The 23,645-nt window shown below is 40.8% G+C and overlaps 1 protein-coding gene across 3 annotated transcripts in view; it reads right to left on the bottom strand.

The window, feature by feature from the left end:
* Positions 1 to 1,994, bottom strand: part of LOC125465340 (astrotactin-2-like) — a 1,528,414-nt gene extending 1,526,420 nt beyond the window's left edge. The window contains exon 1 of one of the 3 annotated variants that reach the window (XM_048558686.2): positions 1,002 to 1,994. In XM_048558686.2, coding sequence (XP_048414643.1) covers positions 1,002 to 1,260 — 259 coding nt within the window. In that variant the 5' untranslated portion in view covers positions 1,261 to 1,994. The remainder of the gene's footprint in view (positions 1 to 1,001) is intronic. The other 2 variants (XM_048558687.2, XM_048558689.2) reach the window with 2 other exon arrangements.
* Positions 1,995 to 23,645: the final 21,651 nt, after the last annotated feature.

Below are 23,645 nucleotides of genomic sequence, written 5' to 3'. Positions count from 1 at the left end.
TATGTTTATTCAAGTTTCTATGAGTACAATGGCGACGAAATTGCATTTATGGTCAGATACAATCCTGGAACGAATCTCTTGAAATTCTTTTCCACATTTTTTTTGTGAGGGGAGGACAATTGATTTGAAACGAACTTTGAAAAGTACCAAAAATAAGTATTCTGAACTTGCGAACACCCTGAGCTTCCTCGGCGTCCAGCAACCACTGCTTCGTTCAGTTACCTGGTCCTGTTAGTTTTTGGTGATTCCAACTAAAACCTGAAGAAGCAGAATTGCACATCGCACCAAACGGGGATTCCCAACTGAAGCCCCTCGCGGGCACAAGCATATAGGACAGCGAAGATTTAGAAAAAAAATAAAACCTGGAAATTTCTACGTCACATTCCCGTCCTGTTTAATCGGTAATGATCACGCTTTTAGTATCAATCCTACTGTCGCTACGGACAGTAGGATCCCCCTCTATCCCAGTCGGGGAGAACCCATCGCATGAGGTACGAAAACAAAAGTTATCACGATTTTATTTTCCTCTTCAGGAGCATGAGGGCTACATGACAACAAACCCGTCCTGAGATATTCACAGCGTCAATGCCATTTATTGACAGCGAGCTCTACAGCCTATCAATACTGGGACTCATTGTAATAACCCGAACACACTGGTACAATGCAACAAGACCTAGATTTGCCTCTTCTTCACCCTCTCTCAGCCTACATCTCCAACCATCAGCAGATCTCCGCTCCCCAGGCCACTCGCTACCACAGGCGACTGCAAAGTCTGATCCCAGTACAAGTGCTGTTTGAAAATACATCATTCTCCCTGCAAAAAAAAAGAGAAATCGCACAGATATTGTCCTGGAGGGACACCTCAAGGAAGCAGTACAATTCTGGGCACGTAAAAAAAAACAAAATGAAACGAAGTTTAAAGAGGTTTAGTGGAAGGATTTCTGGAGTCTCTCTGTGTAGTCACCCCCCCAACACACACACACACACACAGTTGAACTTACCCAGGGTGAAGTAAGGTAACTCGGTGTTCTCCAGGTCGTCTACCACCAGGATCTCTCCCGGCAGGTCATTCCGGACGAAGAGGAAGAGCTTGGATTCAGCGGCCAGCGCCCCGTGGAAACTGATGTCGTTCTCCCGGAGCACGGGCAGCGTGGACACGGTCACCGTCTTCACTTTGCAGCCGCCCTCCTTGGAGATCTCGGCCGAAGCGGCGGTGAGCAGGCAGCCGAGGATCGCCTGCCAGCCGGCTCGGAGAGCCATTGCCCGCGGGCTGCCGCCTCAGCGCGGCCAAGCTGCAAACAGATAGATATCTAATACTGACAGTATATAATGGAACAAGAGAGCGGGGGCTTAGACAGGAACTGGAAGCTGAGAGAGAGAGAGGGAGAGAGGGGGAGAGCCTGGGATCTCCGCCGTTGCTGCTTCGTCTTCCTTATCTATACACACACACACACACACACCGCTTTCTCTTCTCCCCCGATATGGAGCTGGTGTCCAGGAGGTGGCGCGGACACACGGAGTTAGACTGGGCTGAGAAATGGGTAGAAACTCCAGGTGATAAAGACACGCCGTCTCCAAACAGAGACCCTCCTTCTGCCAACACCTCCCCGCACACACACACACCCTCCTCAGAATAAACACCTTCTAGATGCACCTCAACGCTTCATGCCCTCTATCTATGTGACAGCTCCGAGACGCTTAGCTTCCTCTTGTGGAAAATTATTGAAGGCTTTTGCCGTCTGAGATTATCATCATGGTGATCGCGGCGTCGCTGGATAAAATACTGCTTCTCCACCATCAAATTTTCCATCTCCCCCCGCCCCATATTCAACAATTTATCTGAAATATAAAAAAAAGACATATCAACTGATGGTAAGTTTCCCCCTTTTAAAAATGTTAACATTTTCCTCTTTAGACATTGCAAGCGGTTAGAAATCACCCCCACTTCCAAACATACACAAGTCATATTTAATGAGCAGTTTAGAAACATTTTGTTTCATTGTTGGAAACATGTTAAAATGTTCAGTCACCAGATCAGTGCAATTCGAAAATCGGGCCCATTAACCGAAACATCACTGGCACAATTGTTTCTTGACAAGGCAGTGGAATCAGAACACATTTTGTAAATGAGGGATTGGACTGTCGGTGGATATTTCATTTCTTCTTCCCCATCCTTAAAGGAATGTTAAGTCTCAACCTTTGCTGTCAGCTAAAAACAAAAATCCCAAACCGACGCTACCTGAAGTATAGTTTTAAAATAAACATTGCTTGGCGCACATCTGAGCGGAGGGGGAGCACGATAGGTTACTGAGGGATTGCACATTTTAGCTGTAATGCCGCTTTCTGGGGCGAGTTGACTTTGGTCTAGAAGCTGTTAAGGTCATGAATTATGTAAACGAACAGCAGTTGATAGCAGTTGAGAAGCAGCAGCCTCTTTGCAGGTTTGTGCCTCTTTCCAGAGAAATCTCCGGAGCTGGAGATGAGGTGGGAGAGCTAACACACAGTCAGGAGCAGGCCAGCAATGGGAAGAGTTTTTCTCTCTCTCCTGTGTGTTCTATACCTTCACTGGGCGGTGTGCTGTGAAGTTCTTTACAATGCAGAATGTGCACATATCCCACCGAAATGCCGGAGGGGTGAAAGCCTAGAGCTGGTTACTTCGTCCCAGGGAAATGTCACTGAGTCTGTCGTTTTGCCTGTTCCCGGCCAAGAACTAGACACGTTCTCCTTTGTACCCAAAGGTGGATGAACACAAAGCACACGGCAGTTGCTGTCACGGTGTGTTTCGCTGATACTATCCTAGCAGAGCAACCTGATTGCAACATTTCCTCCCCCAAGCGAGAAAAAAAATGCAGTCCAGTATTGTTTTGAGAGGATTGCTTTCATGATAGTAAAATAAATTGGAGTAGATTTCCCTCGATCCCGTTAATGAGAGACGCGTTCTAACTTCCAGTATTTCGCTCATCAATGTTACTCCAGCATCTGTTGGGGCAATAATGCAGTCACGCCGGAGCAGGGAGAATGGCGAAGAAAGGGGCGCATAGCCAATGGTCAACGGTTAAGCAATTCTTAAGTCTTAATGACAGAGAACAGGAGAATGCTCATGAGGAAGGGTGTTGTTATCCCTTGACCTTCCGTAATGGTCAATGATGGTCATGAAATCATTTTCTTCAGACACCCCCATAGACTGGATGGCAGGACAGACAGACAACACGGGAAGACCTCACTAGCGGAAGAAGGATTAATCCCGCGCTGTAGGATAGGCTACTCCAAAATTTAAGAAATCCTTCTAAAGGATTAAGAATCTGGCAAAAATAGTAAAGACCGACAGGGGCCAAAGGACTTAGTTTGCTACTTTTTTTTAGCCTTTGGTGAAAATTTTGGAAATGAACATTCCACTATTGTCTTGAATGCCCCGTTTGTGTTAGTTTTCGCATTTAGTATAAGGCAGGCTTGGTGACGCTTGTTTTTCTTTAGTGTGCCACAAGTATTTCACAATACCTCTACTGTCAAATAGTGTCTGCACTTTAATTAATCCTGTTATTCCCGTTTCTCTGGCGTTTGTTTACTTTGCTTAGAATCCACATCCAGGTGTAATCAACACAACTCAAATCCCTGGCCAAATTCTCATGTACAACACGACATTGTCGAACACAACAGTAATCATGTGTTATAACAAAGTGTGGAGCTGGATGAACACAGCAGGCCAAGCAGCATGGCAGGAGTACAAAAGCTGATGTTTCAGGCCTAGACCCTTTATCAGAAAAAAAACGTGTTTACAGCTTTGTAGAACATAGTTGTGCAAAAATCTCATGGAATTATAGCACTAAGATCATCTGTTACTGAAACCTTCATTAATGTCTCTGTTACTGCTGGACTTAATTACTACAACAACTTCTGGCATGTTTAATTGCATTCTACCCTCTGTAAGCCTAAAGTTACTCTGTTGCTTGTGTATTAATTCCACAACGCCCTGCTCCCCTCTCATCACTGTGCCTGTTATCTTCGCTCGGGTCTGTCAATGTCTTGAGTTCAAAACCATCATCTTTGTTTTAAAACTGCCACTTCTCTCAATGGTATCAGAGATAGTGGGAACTGCAGATGCTGGAGAATCCAAGATTATAAAATGTGAGGCTGGATGAACACAGCAGGCCAAGCAGCATCTCAGGAGCACAAAAGCTGACATTTCGGGCCTAGACCCTTCATCAGAGAGGGGGATGGGGTGAGGGTTCTGGAATAAATAGGGAGAGAGGGGGAGGCAGACCGAAGATGGAGAGAAAAGAAGATAGGTGGAGAGAGTATAGGTGGGGAGGTAGGGAGGGGATAGTTCAGTCCAGGGAAGACTGACAGGTCAAGGAGGTGGGATGAGGTTAGTAGGTAAATGGGGGTGCGGCTTGGGGTGGGAGGAAGGGATGGGTGAGAGGAAGAACAGGTTGGGGAGGCAGAGACAGGTTGGACTGGTTTTGGGATTCTCTCAATGGTCTCTTGTCTCTTCAAATCCCACAATCCTTCACGATCTCTGTACTCTAATGAATCTGGCATTCTCAATTTCAATTGCTCCAGTGTTAGCGGACTTTCCTTTGGCTGGTGAAACCCTAAGATCTGTACTATCCTCTTTATACTTCATCCCCCTCCTTAAAGAAATTCATTAATAACGAAAATAAAGCAAACAATAACTCAGTTTCATACTTAGCAATCTCATATCCCTATAAATCATTTTTTATTATGTTAAACGCACTGTATAAATAAGTAATTATGTAAAAAGTGACACAACTTACATGTCATAAAAATAGGTGGCATGATTTTCTGAAACTTTTACATTACAAAACAGAACCAATTACATAGACATGATATTCCTATAACCCCATATTCTTGGAAATGTGGGCCAGTTAGCTCCATTGGCTGGATGGCATGTTTGTTGTTAAGACCCAACTGCGTGGGTAGGATTCTCAAATTGGCTGAGGTTACCATGAATGCTTATCCTTCTCAAACTCTCACCTCATCTAAGGCATGATAACCCTCAGGTTAAAACACGATCAGTCGTCTCTGTAACGAGGGAGCAGCCTGATTGTCTAGAATGGCAATGGTGGCTTTATCGCTGGAAGGTAAATTTACAATTTTACTTATTGAATATTTTCTTTACAAAAGTGGAATTCTGCAACAAAACCAGAATGTTCTGGAAATTCACAGCAGGCTGGTCTATGTCTGTAAATGAAGCTTGCAGTTCCATCCCCCTTTGTCAGAGCAAGGGAGAGATCAGAATTATTAAACTCAAAACTTGAATCAATTCTTTCTGCTGATAGTGAATGACCTGCTGTGTGTTTCCTGCATTTTCCATTTTATGTATAATGAACAATATATTGAAATGAGAGGTGGTGGAAAGTTCTCTACAACTTCCCCCGCTCACTTTTTATTTTATTTCAAGTGTTTTCCTGCTGGCATGTGTCAAAAAGTAATTCTCTTATGTCTGATGTGCATTCTATATATATTTTTCATTTAATACTACAGAACATCAATACTGCTGAATAAAAGAATAAGTTGTTTTTTATCTTGCATTCATCAGGACAGATGTAAAAATGCCAAACTCTTAGGGAGCAACAACTCATGCTATTTAAGAATAGCAACACAGTATGGAACTTTTCCCATTTTTAATGTAAATTAATCTGTTGCCATAATGGTGCCATCAAAGGTTCATATTATGTCTGGAAATTTGAAGCCCCCTTGAGGGATTGAAGGGATCATTGATGGAATAGAGCTCTTGACTTGGCACTGAGGCAGGGGGATTGTACCGACTGCCTACATCCCATATCAATACCTACTGCAAATTTATAATTGATGTCAAGGCATCAGGCAGCCCACTCTCGACAAACCAATTGAGGCCCCTAAATTAGTACATAAGGGTTTTCTCTTCCTCCATGAGAATCTTAACTATCATGGGACTGGCCAATGCCAAGTGTTCTGCCCACTAAGGCAAACCTGATAGACTGCTGGCCAGGAATGGGTCTTAGGAAACCACTGGATTGCTTCCTCAGGGATTGTATGTTCTTGTTAATAGCCATTGTAGCAGGTGGTGCAAGAGATGCTGACATTTCTCAGAGGTAGGACATTCACTTGAAAGGAGTCATAAATCCTTCTCCCCCTGCTCCCACCCCCAACCTGACCCGCCACCCCCAACACCACATTCCAAGACATTTACCAGTCCAATGGTATCTAAATGGTGGGGATTCCATACCTAATGTAAAATTCAGTTCATTGTATTGTAGGTTGCGGGGTGGTTAAAAAGTTAGTTAGCACACTAGCCTTTATCACTCAGATCTTTGAGTATAGGAGTTGGGACATCATGTTGAAATTCTACAGGACGTTGGTGATGTCTCTTCCGGATTTCTGTGACCAATTCCGGTCACCTTGTTATCGGAAGCATATTATTATGTTGGAGAGACTTCAGAAAAAAATTACCAGAATGTTGCTGGGAATGAAGGGTTTGAGTTATAAGGAGAGGTTGGATAGGCTGGATGGGTTGGGACTTTTCTCACTAGAGGTTGAGGATGACCTTATAGACATTTTTTAAATTATGAGGGGTAAAGCTAAGGTGAATGTTGGATATCTTTTCCCTAGAGTGGGGATTGCAGGGGGTCAGGTGGGAGTGGACATGCTTTTAAGATGAGAAGAGAAAGAATTTAAAAAGACATGAGGGGTGATGTTTTTAAAATAAAACATTGTTTATATGTGGAATGAATTTACAGAGGAACTGATGGATGCGGATACAGTTACAACATTATGGTCATCATGGACTGGTTGGACAGAAGGGCCTGTTTTCATGCTATAGGACTCCAGAAGTCTTTATAAGCTGTCAAACAAATTACATTGAAGCACCAAAAACATGCTTTTAGGTTCCTTTGTGTCTAAATTATAAATAGAAATTTACAAACTACTCAGAACAGGTTTTAATTGTGCAAATTTGTATGAACTGCTCTTTTGAATTGAAGATGGAGCTACATTATCAACAGAGGGTATTGGCAGAGATTTTGCAGATTCAGAATAGAATTTCAAGGAATTTCTGGCATCAAGTAAAAATAGACAGAAACTACTTATGCTTAAATTTCATTAATCTTTTGCAGAATAAATTGGCATTATGCCATACTTTTGCCATTACATTTATTTAAGTGTTCAGTTCAGGACTACTTGGAAATGTCATTTCTTGCATTGTTGTTGAATAAAGAAACTTGGCTGACTTGCTCTTACTACTGAGCATGACACAGCGTGCAGGCTATATAACTCAGCATATCAAAAACTGGGTTAAATTTACAACTTGTTGTGACCATTGGAGCAGTAGCACTAGAAAAGGAAGCAGTGCTTTGTTCAAATATCTGATGACTTATTGCAGACTTTTGGCTTTTAAAAAAAATCATGTTTGCGTAAGTTATGTATATCAAATATACAACTTTGCTTTCTAAAATGAAAACAAAACTCAAGTGATTCATACATGTGGGTTCGCAACTTATGTGAACATTTGTAGATAATGAAAAGTGAAATATTACAGTAAATATACCCCACTGTGACGTTATATGTTTCACTGAATATTGTATGCTCACTATTGAGCATTGTTTCATTTGTGTTATTGTAGGGCTACAGAAACGAATTAGTTGTTAAGAAGTTGCCGGGTTTCTGGGGAGTGTTGCTGAACAAAAAAGACCTTGGGGTGCAGGCTCCTAGTTCCTTGAAAGTGAAGTTATAGGTAGGCAGGGTAGTGAAGAAGGTATTTGGTATGCTTGCCTTTATTGTACAGTCCATTGAGTATTGGAGTTGGGAGTCATTCGTGTGGCTGTACAGGACTTTGGATAGGCCAGATTTGGAATACTACATTCAATTCTCACCTTCCTGGAGGAAAGAAATTGTTAAACTTGAAAGGGTTCAGAAAAGATTTATGAGGATGCGTCGGATTTGGAGGGCTTGAGCTGGAGAGAGAAGCAGAATAGACAGAGCCTATGTTCCCTGGAGTGTCAGAGGCTGAGGAGTGACTTTATAGAGGTTCATAAAATTATGAGGGGCATGGATATGTTGAATATCCAAGGTCATTTACCCTAGGTAGCGGGGTCCATAACTAGAGTACATAGGATTAAGCTGAGAGGGGAAAGACTGAAAAGGGACCTAAGGAGCAACCTTTTCATGCAAAGGGTGGTACATGGCTGGAATGAACTAAGTCGTGGAGGCTGGTACATTCAGAACATTTAAAAGGCATCTGGTTGAGTATATGAATAGGAAGGGTTTAGAAGTTTATGATAACAGAAGTTGCTGAAAAGTCTCAGCAGGTCTGGCCATATCTGTGAAGAAAATAATCAGAGTTAATGATCCCAGTCTGCTGACCCTACCACAGAACCAGGTCACTGGATCCAAAACATTAATTCTGATCTTTTCTTCACAGATGCTGCCAAACCTGCTGAGCTTTTCTAGAAACTTCTGTTTTTGTTCTTGATTTACAGCACCCACAGTTATTTTGCTGTTTTATTTGGAAGGATATTGGCCAAATGCTTGAAAAAAGGAATAGATTAATTTAGGTTAGCTGGTGGCATGGATGAGTTGGACCAGTAGATCTGTTTCTGTGTGTTGTAACTCTATGAGTCTATGAGATGGCCAATGGGAAACTAAAAGGTTATGTAATCTCCAGGAAATGTTTTTGAAACAAGATTTTTATCACATTTCCTTCAACATTCAAAATTGTTGAGTTTATAAAATCATTTATTCCAGAAATGCTCATATTTGGATCCAGGAAATCCAAAAAACTATGGATTTGGCTGTGAATGTTGGATTTTTTATTTGAATTTTACCCCACCTATCTGATCATATTGCTGGAAATGCAAATTGAAGAGGGCCTGACAACTCAGATATCAGGGACCTCATGACAGGCAAGAGATAGTAATAAAATAGAACAAATAATGGGGAAACTATTAGAATGAATTAGAATCAGGCTCAACACAGAAAGACAAATAGGAAGGCGGGGTGAGAGCAAATTACGACAGGTTGGGAAGGAAAAGGAAGAATGGAAACATTAAAAACAATCTACAATCTCTAAGCATATTTGAACATCTGTAGGAGTGAAACTTTACTGTTAATTGTTCTATTTTTAGGTTTTCAAGGTTGAGTGGCAGATCAGGACAAACATTTCATCAACAGGAATCACTCAATGAATATAAAGGCGCGGTTGATCATCTTTCCACTTGGAGCCCAATGTTAGAGTCAGATTAAATACACAGCAATTTGTAACAATTGGCATATCTCATCATCTTTAAAAGTTGTTATTCTTTAATGCAATTACAGTGATGGTTCCATGAACTCACCATTTGTTTTCACCACCTTCTGGGCTATTTGCTCAGCTCAGTTTCATTGTTAGCATTATTACTGCTGGTTCTCACTACAGCATTTTACTTGATATTTCAGCGAAAAGGGACAGCTGTACTGTCAGTGGTACCTTCTTTTGCAACAGCTGTTGCAAAACCAAAGTTATTTAAGCATTCATGTCAGAAACTATGGCACAATTTAAAGAGGCCCTGGGATTTTTTTTTTGCAGGATAGGTCTTATCATCACCCACTGATCTGGAAGAGCCTTTGCCCCATCCTTTGCAATTCACCCAAATTACAAGCGGTTGTTATTTTATACTATCGAAAAATCATTGCACAAAGCTGCAAAACTAGAATTTCTTGCACTTTACGAACTATATTATCACCTCCAACCAAATATTTCTGCTTTTCTTCTGTATTTTTGTCTCTTTCCCCAATTAAAAACACAAATTCGGTTTTAGTTTTCTAATTCCCTGATCATCAACATTGTGGCCATTTCACGTACAATTGGTTGTTCTATTTTTCCCATTCTGTTTGCTCTTGACTTCCTGAATGTCCTACACCATTTTCACATTTGATGACATAAATAGATACTTCTTCCACCATTTGCTGCAAATAGAAACATAAACTCCTTGTTTTATTTTGTTCAATGTGCATTAAAATTCCACATTTTCTTCAATGTGTGAACTATCCAAAAACTTGTCGGCTCTGTCCTTAACTGCATTTAATGGAAATTTTAATGCCACAGTGTGAGAGAACACCTGCAGTCTGTAATAAGTCAGCGAATTGTTATATTCCATATTGAGGGGGAGCATTGTATCCTCTTCCAGTTCCATTCCTCCAATACTCATCCCAAATCATAAATACAACCTGATTTTTGATATGGCCAATTATATTGGCCTCACACTGTGCCAGGCTCAGTATTAAGAACAAGTCACCAAGGATTCTTTAGTCAACAACAAAATCATTGTTTTGTTACCGAAAGATGCTTAAACAAAGATGTCATGATTTTTGAGAAACGGTTTGAATTATACAATTAGAAATGGCTGTACCTTTTAAAAAAAACTTTACACTCATATACATGCACACATAAACAAACACACACACACACACACACACACACATATACACAGACAAAGACACAGACATATTCAGGCCTGAGGAAAAGCAATGGAAATGAAAACATGAAGCCTCTGTAGAATGTTACCTTTAAGCCAAGAAATAGTTAAACTCACAAAAAATAACTGATCATAGATTGTTCCTAATTGTGTTCTGTGTCCAACATCATTGTTGACGCACAAGCTGTTTAGCTTTGGAATGTCTTCCTGGAAAGGCTGAATTGGCTGTAATCATTTTCTGTAGACAATGGAGTAGATTCAAATGAATCCTCTCCAGGAATGCTCCATGAGTTTGGATGGGCTTTCAAATTAGACACTTCATTGAGTGAAGGGGCAAAGAAGAGACTGAGCTGTTTCCTTCTCAGGCAGGTCTCAAATTTCCTCTGACACTACGAAAAGGTAAAGCCACAATTGTCCCATTTTCTCATTAGAAAGAGACAACAACTGGCAGTGGTTTAACCTGAGGATCACCACAATTCAAGCGAGGAGAGAGATGGAGAAGGAGTGCCCTTCACGATAATGTCAGCTGGTGCAGGAATTCAGCTCACAAAGTTGGCATCACTCTGCATTGTAAACCAACCATCCAGTCAACTGGGCTATCTGACCTGTTATCTCCAACATGATCCAAAAAGGCAATAATCTTATTCCATGCGGAAGCTGGATCATGTGACTTCTGTTGGAAACTCTTCCAGACCGTATGCCTCCCAACTCCCAATGGCCTTTCTTTAACAACATGTGCTTTGTTCAAATTTTTATGATATATTCATGTTTGTCTAGATTACTACTTAAAAAAAAATCTTTGGATACATGTCTTCGTAACAGAATGTAAAATCACTGTAGGTCATTTCCATGGCTGCTGGTCATCCAAATGGCTATTATCCGTTCACAGTTATTTTCTGGCTAGCCATTTGTGAAACACATTAAAACAGAGTTCTAGTCTTCAAAGATGAATTTTGCATTTCCACTTTGTTTACCTATTTTTGGAGGCTTTTTTATGGGAATGCTTTCAATTATTCAGTCAGATGAAAATGGATTTGATGGATATCACGAGTGGTGGACTTGTGGAGGAAACCTTTTTGTAAAAGTATGCCTTTGACAAAAGTTTTTTTTATATATCAAAATATACTTTAAGTAAAAAGCGAACATTGTTGTGTGAACAATGCTTTCAGTGAACATGTATTAATTTCTTTAAAATGCAAATTCAGTTTTTTTTCCTGAGGAGCTTACTGTGGATTATTACACCAAACAAGCCTCCTCAGATATAGTAACATGATGTAAATAGACTAATCAGGGGAAGGAACTTTGTTCGGAGTAAACAACACTTCTGTTAAATTACTGCAATATATAATTGTCAGAACCAGAGGGGATTGAGAAGGTCCAGGAGCAAATGTAATGTGATGTTTTCTGTCATCTGACCAACTGAATTTAAATAGCAGAATGTACTGGAAATAATTTTCAACAGTTTTCCCAGCTGTGTTGACAGATGGTGTCAGCCACGGCTTATTTGATAACACTCATGCCTCCAAGTATTGCAGGCTATGCTTTCACATCCCATGCCAGAAAGGTCCAGACTAACATTTTGGTGCTGGACTGAGGAAGCTCACCCCAAAATGTTGGATGACATGCTCACTCCAGGCTCTATCTGCTGTCCAGCAGGATGGAAAGAATTATATGTCACGACTTTAACAAAGAGAAAGGGTGTTATTTCTGGTGTCTCGTACTGGAACTCAATCAAGTGGTGGAGGAATGGAGGATAGAACACTGGAGCCTTGTATTCACATTCATAAGTTTATATTTAAGCAGAGGTATATTGTGTGCCTCCAAACCAACAACATCTTTCAGACTGCTTATATGTACAAGGTCCAAATGAATGTCCTAATAAATATCCAAACCCTGAATATAAGTAAGAGCCAATGAAAATACAGTTAAAATTTTGGCCAATATAGTTTGCTAAAGCAAAATCACTAAAACCAGATTATCTGGTAATTTTGACTGTTTTTTCTGTGGGAGCTTTCTGTGCACAATTTGGCTGTTGAGGACACTTTAGAGGACTGGAACTCTATTTCCATGTACTTCACCAATGGATAACCAGAAAACATTCACTCTTAACAGTTGTGAATAGATAATAGCCATTTGGATGGCCAGCAACACTACATAGAACATAGAACATAGAAAAGTACAGCACAGTACAGGCCCTTCAGCCAACAATGTTGTGCCGTGGAATAATCCCAATTCCAAAAATAAAATAACCTAACCTACATTCCCCTCAATTCACTGCTGTCCATGTGCATGTCCAGCAGTCACTTAAATGTCACTAATGACTCTGCTTCCACGACTTCCACTGGTAAACTATTCCATGTGCTCACAACTCTCTGGGTGAAGAACCTCCCTCTAACATCTCCTCTATACTTTCCTCCTAATACCTTAAAACTATGACCCCCTCGTGGCAGTCAATCCTGCCCTGGGGATAAGTCTCTGGCTATCAACTCTATCCATGCCTCTCATTACCTTGTACACCTCGATCAGGTCACCTCTCTTCCTCCTTCTCTCCAGAGAACAAAGTCTAAGCTCAGTCAACCTCTCCTTGTAAGACAAGCCCTGCAGTCCAGGCAGCATCCTGGTAAACCTCCTTTGCACCCTCTCCAAAACCTCCACATCTTTCCCATAACAGGGCAACCAGAACTGGACACAATATTCCAAGTCTGGTCTCACCAGGGTTTCGTAGAGCTGCAGCATAACCTCGCGGCTCTTAAACTCTATCCCCCTGTTAATGAAAGCCAAAACACCGTATGCTTTCTTAACAACCTTATCCACTTGGGTGGCAACTTTGAGGGAGCTATGCACTTGAACACCAAGATCCCGCTGTTCCTCCACACTACCGAGAATCCTGCCTTTAATCCTATATTCAGAATTTAATTTTGACCTTCCAAAATGCATCACTTCACATTTACCCAGGTTGAACTCCATCTGCCATTTCTCAGCCCAGCTCTGCATACTGTCAATGTCTCACTGAAGCCTGCAATAGCCCTCAATACTATGGCGCCTCCAACCTTTGTGTCATCAGCAAACATACTAACCCACCCCTCAACCTCATCATCCAAGTCATTTATAAAAACTACAAAGAGCAGAGGCCCAAGAACAGAGTCCTGCGGGACACCACTCAGCTCTGACCTCCAAGCAGAATACTTACCATCTACAACCACTCTCTGCCTCCTGTCAGCCAACCAATTCTGAATCCAGACAGACAAATCACCCTGTATCCCATACCTCCTGACTTTATGAATGAGCCTGCTGTGGGGAACCTTATCAAATGCCTTGCTGAAGTTCAGGTACACCACATTCACTGCTCGGCCCTCGTCAAGCTGTCTCGTGACTTCCTCAAAGAACTCAATAAGATTTGTAAGGAATGACCTGCCTGTCACAAAGCCATGCTGACTCCCTTTAATCATGCTATGCTTTTCCAAATAATCATAAATCCTATCCCTCAGAATTCTTTCCAAAACCTTGCTGACCACAGACGTAAGACTGACTGATCTGTAATTTCCAGGGATTTCCCTATTACCTTTCTTGAAGAGAGGAACAACATTTGCCTCCCTCTAATCTTCCGGTACAACTCCCTTGGAGAGTGAGGAAGCAAAGAGGAAGCAAAGATCTTCACCAATTATGACTACACTTCAAAAGCTACTAGATTTGTTCTTTGGGACGTTCCTGATATCCAGGGCTGCATGGTTGCAGTCAATAAACACATATCTTTCTTTTGTCTGTCATTCCTGCTGCAAAATAACCAGGGTGTAGGTGGCAGATAAGTCCAACATGGTGGAGGGATGGAATCAAACACGGTGGACATTGAACTATGAAATACGTGTGGAGGAGCTACTTGACCATTGGATGAATATTTAGAAATGAAGACAATAGAAGAAGGAATGAGGTACTAAGTACTGCTGATGCTGGAGTCAGAGATAACATGGTGTGGAGCTCGAGGAACACAGCAGGTCAGGCATCATTGGAGGAGCAGGAAAGCTGATGTTTCGAGTTGGGACCCTTCTTCAGAAATGGGGAGGGGAGAAAGGAGCTCTGAAATAAATAGCGAGGAGGTGTGGGGTTGAGGAAGGTAGGGGGGTGGTGATAGGTGAGTGCAGGTAGGGAGTGGTGGGAATTGGACAGTGAGGTGAGAGGAGCAGGTAGGTCTGAGAGAAGATGGATAGGTCAAAGAGGTGGGGACGAGGTGGGGTGCTGATCTTGGGATGAGGTCGGGGGTGGGAGATTTTGAAGCTAGTAAAGACCACATTGAGACCATTGGGTTGTAGGCTCCCAAGCTGGAATATGAGGTGTTACTCTTCTAGTTTCTGAGTGGCATTGTTGTGACACTGGAGGAGGCCCAGGATGGACATTTCGTCCAGGGAGTGGGAGGGGGTGTTGAAGTCATTCACGACTGGAAGGTGTTGTCATTTGTCGTGAACCAAGCATAGGTGCCCTACAAAGCAGTCTCTGAGCCTCTGTTTGGTGTCACTGATGTAGAGGAGGCCACGTCGGGAGTAGCAGATGCAATGTGCCACATTAGCGGATGTGCAGGTGAACATCTGTCTGATGTGAAAGGTTTTTATGGATCCTTGGATGGAGGCAAGGGGGGAGGTGTAGGGGCAGGTCTAGCACTTCCTGCAGTTGCACGGAAAGGTGCCAGAGGTGGTGGGGCTAGTGGGGAGTGTGGTGCAGGTGAGGGAGTCACTGGGCATTAATTCAACAAGAAAGGCATTTGTCATGGAAATGCATCTTCTCACCTTCTCTTATCTGCTGTATGTTCTGGAAAACCTTGGCTGCAGAGTTTAAAAATGAAACTTATTTTAAAATGGAACACCACTAACTCCAGAATGTTTAGTCACAAACCCAACTCCCAAGTATCGACTGGTTGACTGCCTTCTGTTTGATTAAAAACCAAATGTGTGAGCCACAAAGGTGGACCCAGCGTCATTTTTCCCATTAATTTCACATAAAGCATCAACTGTTGCAGTCTACAAATTTGGAATTTTGTCCACCACTCAGCATGTATAGATTTAGCTGGAAAGTTCAGCTCCCTGATTGGCAGGGAGGGGAGTGAGCAACAGCTTCAGGAAATTTGCAGTGCTTCTGCAAGGTGTGAGGGAGCATGGTTGGGAATAAAACCCTGGAATAAGGTCTAATATCTGGTGGGAGTGGAGAACCAGTTCCTGACGTCAATTGAGCTCTGTCTGATCCTTGATTGGGATAAGCAGGACAGGGGTCTATTGAGGGTTATATTTACAGGCCAGAAGGAGGCACTAATATTCTCTTCAGTGTCGCCCACAACCAATTTGTGTGGCACGTTTCCAAAAGCCTTTGGAAACCCATTCAGCCATATTTAAAACCAGAATGATCTTAATGAACAGCTGGCGTCCTTTCAAAAATATTTAGTAGGTCACCCACCTTTTTCTCCTCCTTGTGCCATCTCTCCTGAACTAAATTACTGTTCAGTTTGGAGTCCAGTGGGGATCAAGTTTTGATTCTTTTTAAAAGCTTAAACATCTCTCTTAACATCACACTTGTTTTTGTGATTTAAATTTGGCTCATAGAACCATGAAAAGTTTGAGTTTCTCTCTGTTATTCCTACAGAATTCTTGATATTGCCCTGCAACTAAATTTATTCTCTGATTTCATTAAGGCAGTTGTATTCTGATTTAAAATATTGCAGTATAGACATTACTGTGAGAAAGCAGCAAAATCTTAATATCTTCTTCTCTTCATACCTGGGACAAAAGATATTTCAACTCTCACTCCAATCAGAGTGGCATTTTCCTCTAAAAAACAATTCAGAACAACTGCTTTAAAAATACAAGGTAAGTCAACCAATTTTTCCATTCACAGCTTTGCAATTTTGTGGACATTTTGACTGCATGCTTATTTGGATGGCACTGGGGACACAATGTATGAGGAATCTGACAGGAAAATGAGAATGAAATGTGCATACACAACACAGATAATAGCTTTCCTTTAAAAAGGCAGAAGGTAGAAACTAACAATAAAAGCTGATACAAAATAGGTATAAGACTTTTCTGAAATTAAGGATGTGCTATTAAAGGATCAGTAAAGAACTAGTGATGATAAACTCCTCAAGATGTATCCATCCTTTGTAAACAAGAGCCTTTGTTTATTTATGATTCGATTTGAATGATCTTTCCTGGTAGCATTATGTTGAGTCCAACCAGACTACAGTCACTCTGTACAAACTTGATAGTAGTTCAATAACTGTAGATTTAAACTTTGCCAGACGCCATATTTATGAACTTTTATTATTAGAAACACGAAGAAAAGTGTCTGGTTATGTGTGAGAGCAAGATGCTTTCTTATTGAACGAATTACACCATGGCAAAACACATCTCCTTTCTCCTATCCTTCAGACAGAGTAAGCAATCATTCAGCAATATTGGTCTGTTTGGTGAAAAGCACTTTCAAAGTTGGATTCAAGTATTTAAACTTTCTCTGCATACAATTCCCTTGAACAAGAATAGGGCATAGAACTGTTTAAATCTTGAAGATACTTAGATTATAACTTTGAGTTAACCAACCCAGCCAGATCACCAATTGAGGTAGTACAAATGGCCACAGGTATAAAGTACAAATCACCCAAGTATCTGTCCCTCTTTGCTATCCATTGACCTCTGGTGGAAGTCTGTATAGCTCAGCATCATTTGAATCTTGGTGTTTATATATGCTGCCAGCTACTTAGACATTGGAGAGCTGTCAACAACCCTAGCATCATAATCCAATTCTGGCTGTTTCCTTCAAGGAGTAGATCAGAGAAAAATGTCTGTATGATTCTGCAAGAGAGTAAATGCCACTAAAGTCATCAGCCAAGAGTGATTAAAGTGTAACTTTAGTGGCTTGGGTAATATGCTGCTGTGCTAATCACAAACAGATTATATAACTAGCTCCACTTAGTCTCTTCATGCGAATTCTGCCATGATTATTGAACCTGAATTCTAGCAGCAGGTCCTCATAGAAACCCTGCCAAGTTCCATTAATAATGAAATGGCTTTCTAAAAAGAAGGTAATGCTGTACTAAGAAAGTTGCTAGGAAAGAAAAATGGCACTGCATAAATAAGCCACATTAGATTGTCTTTTTAGCTTCTTGGCTAGAAAATGGTACAAAAAGCATGTAAGTTCTTGAGTGGGGTGAGAGATGTCTCAACCAAATAATATACCAGGTTGTTTTTACATAATTATGCTGAACAAATAAAGATAACTAATTCATGTTCTTCATGACATTTTCCCTTCCCTTGTCTAGGTCTGTATTGCACATTCTGAACTCAAAAGGCCACCTGTTTCCAGCCAAATATAGCCAGGTGCTTGATAGCATTCAACAAATAACCACAGGGTTGATTTGGCATTCAGACATTGGGCTGTAGAGCCACTGCTACCCCAGTAGTTAATGGACAGACATAATTTTGAACTGGCAGATATCAAATAGGAATCTGCAATTCAGCAGATTAATGGTATCATGCTACTCGATCAAACTCTAAAATAAGTACTAATACCTAAAATAAATATTAGGATGGGGTGGGAATGGCATTCTGTTCTTGAACTGCAAGCTGCCCAGTAAAAATCACGATAAGTCAAATCAAAGAGGGAATTATAAAATTAGAGAAGAATACGTTGTTGAAAGACTGGTTTGCAAGAAGTTGGTTCAGGATGGCAACAACCATGAGTGACTATAACCCGGAAAAATCAGATTGGCAGTGGTAGCTTGGATGAAGAGTTTCAATAATTAATTAGGATTAATTAATATCCTCAGATAGATATGCCCAGGTAGCAATGACGAAATATGATTGAATTTTACATCCAGTCTGAAAGGGGCAAGAGAGGTCTAAGTTAAGTATTTTAAACTTAAATATGTGCAACAATGTTCACATGAAAGCTGAAATAGCTGGTGAACTGTAATACCAGGCTGGGGAATTGATCATTAGAGACAAAATCACAGACATTTAATTGGAATAAGTAGATTGATGCTATGAAGAAAAATTCTAAAATGTGGACCAAATATCCATGGTTAACAAACAAACTTAGGGAAGCAGAAAATTTAAGGAAAAGGCATACAATTGTGTAATGATGACCCATGGGAGACATTCTATGGTATTTAAAAAGGAAAAGAGATCGAAGCTTGTTTTGATCCTCTAGAAAGTGAGAATGTTAAATGAATAGTAGATAATAAGAAAATGGCTGATGAAATGAACACACATTTTGATTTTGTCTTCACAAAAGATGATACAAAAAAAAAGACTATTAAGAGTTCTAAGTTAGGAGATGAATTGGAGTGAGGAACTTGGAGAAATAACAATCACGAAGGAAGTAGTACTAAGGGCTGACAAGTCTTTGAGTTCAAGTAGATTTCATTCTTGATTCTTAAAAGAGGTGGTTAATCAGGGAAAAGGTGTGTTGCTGTCATTTTTCTAAAATTCTTTTGATGCGGGAAGGGTTCCATCAGAATGGAAAATAGCAAATATAAAATCTATATCCCAGATTAGGCAAGAGTGGGAATGAAGGGCAAGTGAAGAAAACTGTCGGCCAGTTCACTTGATGTCTATCAAGGGGAAGATCTAGAATTGATCATTAAAGAGATGATAGCTGTGTAGTTAGAAAGAGCCAAGATAATTAGGAAAAGTTGGCATTTGTTTGTCAATGGAAAATTATGTTTGTACAATTTATTGGCATTCTCTGAAGGAATGACATGCACTTTGGATAAAGTGGAGTCAGTGGCCATATTTAAGTTGAATTTCCAGAAGATATTTGATGAGATGCCACAGTAAATGTTATTTCAGAAAATACAAGCCCATGTGTAGGTGTTAACATGTGATCATGGTTAGAAGATTGGCTGGCTGGTAAATAGCATAAAGTAGAAATAAATGGACTTTTAATTGACAGGAGGTGATGAATTGACTCCCACAGGAGTCTATGCTTGTGCTTCAAATCTTTATACTTAAAATCATTCACTTAGATGAGGGGAGTGGGAGTGCTGTAGGTAAATTTGAAGACATCACCAATCAAAGCAGGAGGGTGTGTTGCAGAAAGATCTAAGGATGTTGCTGCCCGATAAAAGTACATTGAATGTGTGAGGGAGAAAAAAGCCTGGCAGATGGAGTGTAGGGTGGGAAATATGACGTTGTTCAGTTTGGCAGGAAGATTGAAAAAAAAACAGAGTTTTACTTAAGTCGAGAAAGACTGAGGGATTCAGAAGCGAAGAGGGATTTCGATGTCCTAGTGCCTGAGCCAGAATAAGTTAACATGTAATTAACATTCATCATAAAGAAAGCTAATTGATATGAGACTTTAATATGAGAGAAATTGAATTTAAAAGTAAGGATGTTATGTTTCAATTTTTCAGGAATTTGGAGGGACTACGTCTTGAATATTGTGTGCATTTTGGGCCTACTTATTTAGGAAAGGATGTAATTGCATGGGAGGTGATTCAGAAGAATTTCACTAGGTTGATACCTGGAGTGAATATGTAATCTTATGAGAATAGATTGGACAGGTGGGGTTACTTCTCCTAGCGCTTAGAAGAGCATGGGATGATTTGTTGGAAGTTCAAAGAACTTGAATGGTCTTGCCAAGGTAAATTAAGAAAAGTTGTTTTCTCCTGTAGAGTGTCTAGAACTGGGGAGTCCCATTTAAAAATTTGGAGCCACCCTTATAAACTAGGAATTGTGAAATCCTGGAGAATTTCATGGAATCCCTACAGTTTGGAAGCAGGCTGTTCAGCCCGTTGAGTCCACACCGACTCTCCAAAGAGCATCCCATCCAGAGCCACCCCCTACCCTACATTTCCCACCCTCGACACTATGGGCAATTTAGCACAGCCAATCCTCCTAAACCTGCACATCTTTGGGCAGTGGGAGGAAACCAGAGCATCCAGAGAAAACCCACACAGGCACAAGCAGAATATGCAAACTCCACACAGACAGTCACCCAAGGCTGGAATCATACTGGACTCCCTGGTGGTGTGAAGCAGCAGTGCTAACCACTGAGCCACTGTGCCGTCCTCTGGTATTTGCAGCTTCAGGTAGGGAAACAGACACATGAGATTATCTTCCTTTAACATACCTTGATTCATTTTGTGCACATTTTAACTATTATCACCATATTTAAACGAGACACAGCAAGGTGACATTGACCTTTTTTATTTATTGGTTACAAAGTCTGTCCACCAGCCACAAGGCACAAGTCATTAGTATGATGGAATACTCCCCATCTGCCTGGATGAGCACAGCTGAAACAACAGTCAAGACATTTAACACTATCCAGGACAAAGTAGTTTGCCTGATTGGGACCACCATCCACTCCCTACTGCTCTGATGCTCAGTAGCAGCAGTGTGTACTGCCTACAAAATGCCCTGCAAAAATTCACCAAAGATCTTAGACAGCATGTTCCAAACTCACAGCCAAGTCCATCAAAAGGAACAAGAGTATCAGATATTTGAGAACATCACCACCTGCAAGTTCCCCTCCAAGCCACTCACCATCCCGACTTTCCTTCACTGTCCCTGATTCAAGATCCTGAAATTCCGTCCTGATGGGCATGGTGGGTCAGCCCTACAAGCACATGAGTTTCAGTGGTTCAAGAAGGCAGTTCGTTGCCACCTTCTAGGATGGGTTAATATCTTTTTTCATTCTGTTCATTCATGGCATGGGCGAGACCACTTGGTGACAATTGCTGCAGGCTTGCCTGCCTCCAGTATGAGTAATTGGTGAGGACATATGACAAGTGTGCAGGAGTTCTATTAATCCAGAATCACCAGACTGGAACTTTATCTTATAAGCATTCTTCTACTAGATTTCCCATTCTGTCAGAAGCACTGGTTAATAACTATGCCACAACCACATTATTTGGTGATCTTAATTTGACTTATTATAATTTTTATCTGGTAAGCAGATGGAGGATTCCTTTTGTACCCTTACGAATAATTTCAAACTTGTTTCAACCGTCTCTTTACATCATTCTACCTTATCGGTTTGATTGCAAAGTGCACAATACAATACAATTAACTTTCTTTTAAAATGACACTGATGATCCTACATATGCCATAGGATTAAGATTGACAGACTAAATGAGGTCTACTAAAATAATTGGGTGCTTAGCCATCAATCAATGAACCTTTTTCAGAATTACAGAGACATAAACAGGCAGGAAGCAAGGCATCTCCATTTTAACTATTATCACCATGTTTAAACAAGACAGAACATGGCGATAACAAGGTGCAGAGCTGGATGAACACAGCAGGCCAAGCAGCAACAGAGGAGCTGACATTTCGGGTCTAGACCCTTCTTCAGAAATGTTGCCCTCCTTTGTTCTAGTTTATTAGTTGCAAACATAGATGAAAGGAAAACGTCAAAGTGGCCTGTCGCCCCAAAAAATGTCAAAGGAATTCATAAAGATACTGAATGCAGAATCATCCTCTCCTGAGAAGGGGCAAGAGGGGAGATCAGGCATCATGGAGATTCTAGCCATCATAGACATTAAGTTATGTGTGTAAGTTCCATGCTTGAATTTCCTGACCCATCGCTTTAACTGGTGAATCGATTACCGCTTAAGGGTCTCTTCATACCAGTGCTGTGATAACTCTGCTCCTGGCAGGTGTGGGATTGGCAATCTTCCAGTCGGTGAAATGAAGTGGCCTGCCTAACAAGTTGAGGGAGGTCGTTAAACAGACCCACTTTCTGGGTTTTCAAGGCAAGAGAGTTAATGCTGAAAGCCAACCTCGCTTTCATGTCTGATTTCCTCCCTGCCAACTCCACTTCCCTATCGCAGTGTTCCCCACATCACCCACTCACACCATTCCTTCTTTAAAAAAAAGTCATCTACTGTGCCAATCACTCCCAGAGTTAGTATTATTGATCCACCAGCTATCTTGTCCGATGAGACAGCATTTGTATTCACAGTAGATTTTGACTTCCAATTGGCTGAAGTTTTCAGATGGGGTACAACACCTTTGTCCTGGGAAATAACATGCCAAACAGCACTCTGTGAACATTTAGGTACAAATTGTGAAAATACTGGAAATCTGAAATAAAGGCAGTTAATTGAATGCCTTGTTTAAGACACAAGGAATTGAACAGTATAGCGAGAGGGTAAATTGATTCTGTTCAATCATAGCTAATAGCATTTTTCTATTTCAATAAAATGCCATAGTGTTCAACGTATACTGGATCCAAAAATATATATTTTGTTCTGACTCCAACTCTTTAAGCTTTCAATTATTTTTAATCAATCTATTTGGATACACCTCCGAAGCAGACAGGAATTTCCAGCCAAGAGGTTGGGATGCCACTGTTTTGCCTCAAGATCTCCCCTTCTTATTTTTTATGTTGTCTCTGTCAATATTGAGGAAGTTTTTAAAATTGCATGCTGTGCAAACGTAAGTCAGATACATTATACAAGGTTGTAACTCAGAGCATAAAGAGCCAAAAGCAATATTAATTTTACGGATCTGTATAATGCAAATATATGATGGAAATTCAAAGACAGGGAAAAAGAACAGACTGATGAAAGAATACTTGGGGCAGGGAGACAGAAGTTGTTGCACACTCTGCCAGTTCGAAGGAATATAATACAAAGAAAAACTCACCTCAAGCAAAAAAACCAACAACTTTTTGTCATATTTCTGAAGTTAAATGGCATTTGGGGCAGCACATGGAAACTGAATAGTGCAAACTGAACATTCATTCAAGGTCACAAGATGTGATCTGAATTCCTAGAAATCAATAGCGCTCATGTGGGAGTGTGCTGCTCTACTCATTTCATTTGAATTTATACTGCAGGGACTTCCAATGTACTTTTTAAAAAGAAACATCTGAATTATTACATGCAACAGATTAAAGTTCTCAGAAAAGTCTCAGTGAGAGATAATAACTGATGCCGCTGGACTCGTGATCCAGACAAATGCTGTGGGGACAGTGAGTGCAAATCTCAACATGGCAGCTTGTGGAATTTAAACTTGAGAAAAATAGCTTGAATTAAAAAAAACTACTCTTCGTAATGTTGCCATGAAACAACTATTGATTGTTGTAAATCGTATCTGATTGATGAATCTCCTTTAGGAGAAGAAATCTGCATTCCTTACCTGATTTATGAAATAACTCCACAAAGGCCCACATCCTGTCACCAAGTCGTCCTTTATTTGCACATAC

The sequence above is a fragment of the Stegostoma tigrinum genome, chromosome 29 (assembly GCF_030684315.1).
Source record: "Stegostoma tigrinum isolate sSteTig4 chromosome 29, sSteTig4.hap1, whole genome shotgun sequence".
Lineage (NCBI taxonomy): Eukaryota > Metazoa > Chordata > Chondrichthyes > Orectolobiformes > Stegostomatidae > Stegostoma > Stegostoma tigrinum.
The sequence above is the reverse complement of the archived record's forward strand: the minus strand, read 5'-3'. Positions and strand labels throughout refer to the sequence as shown.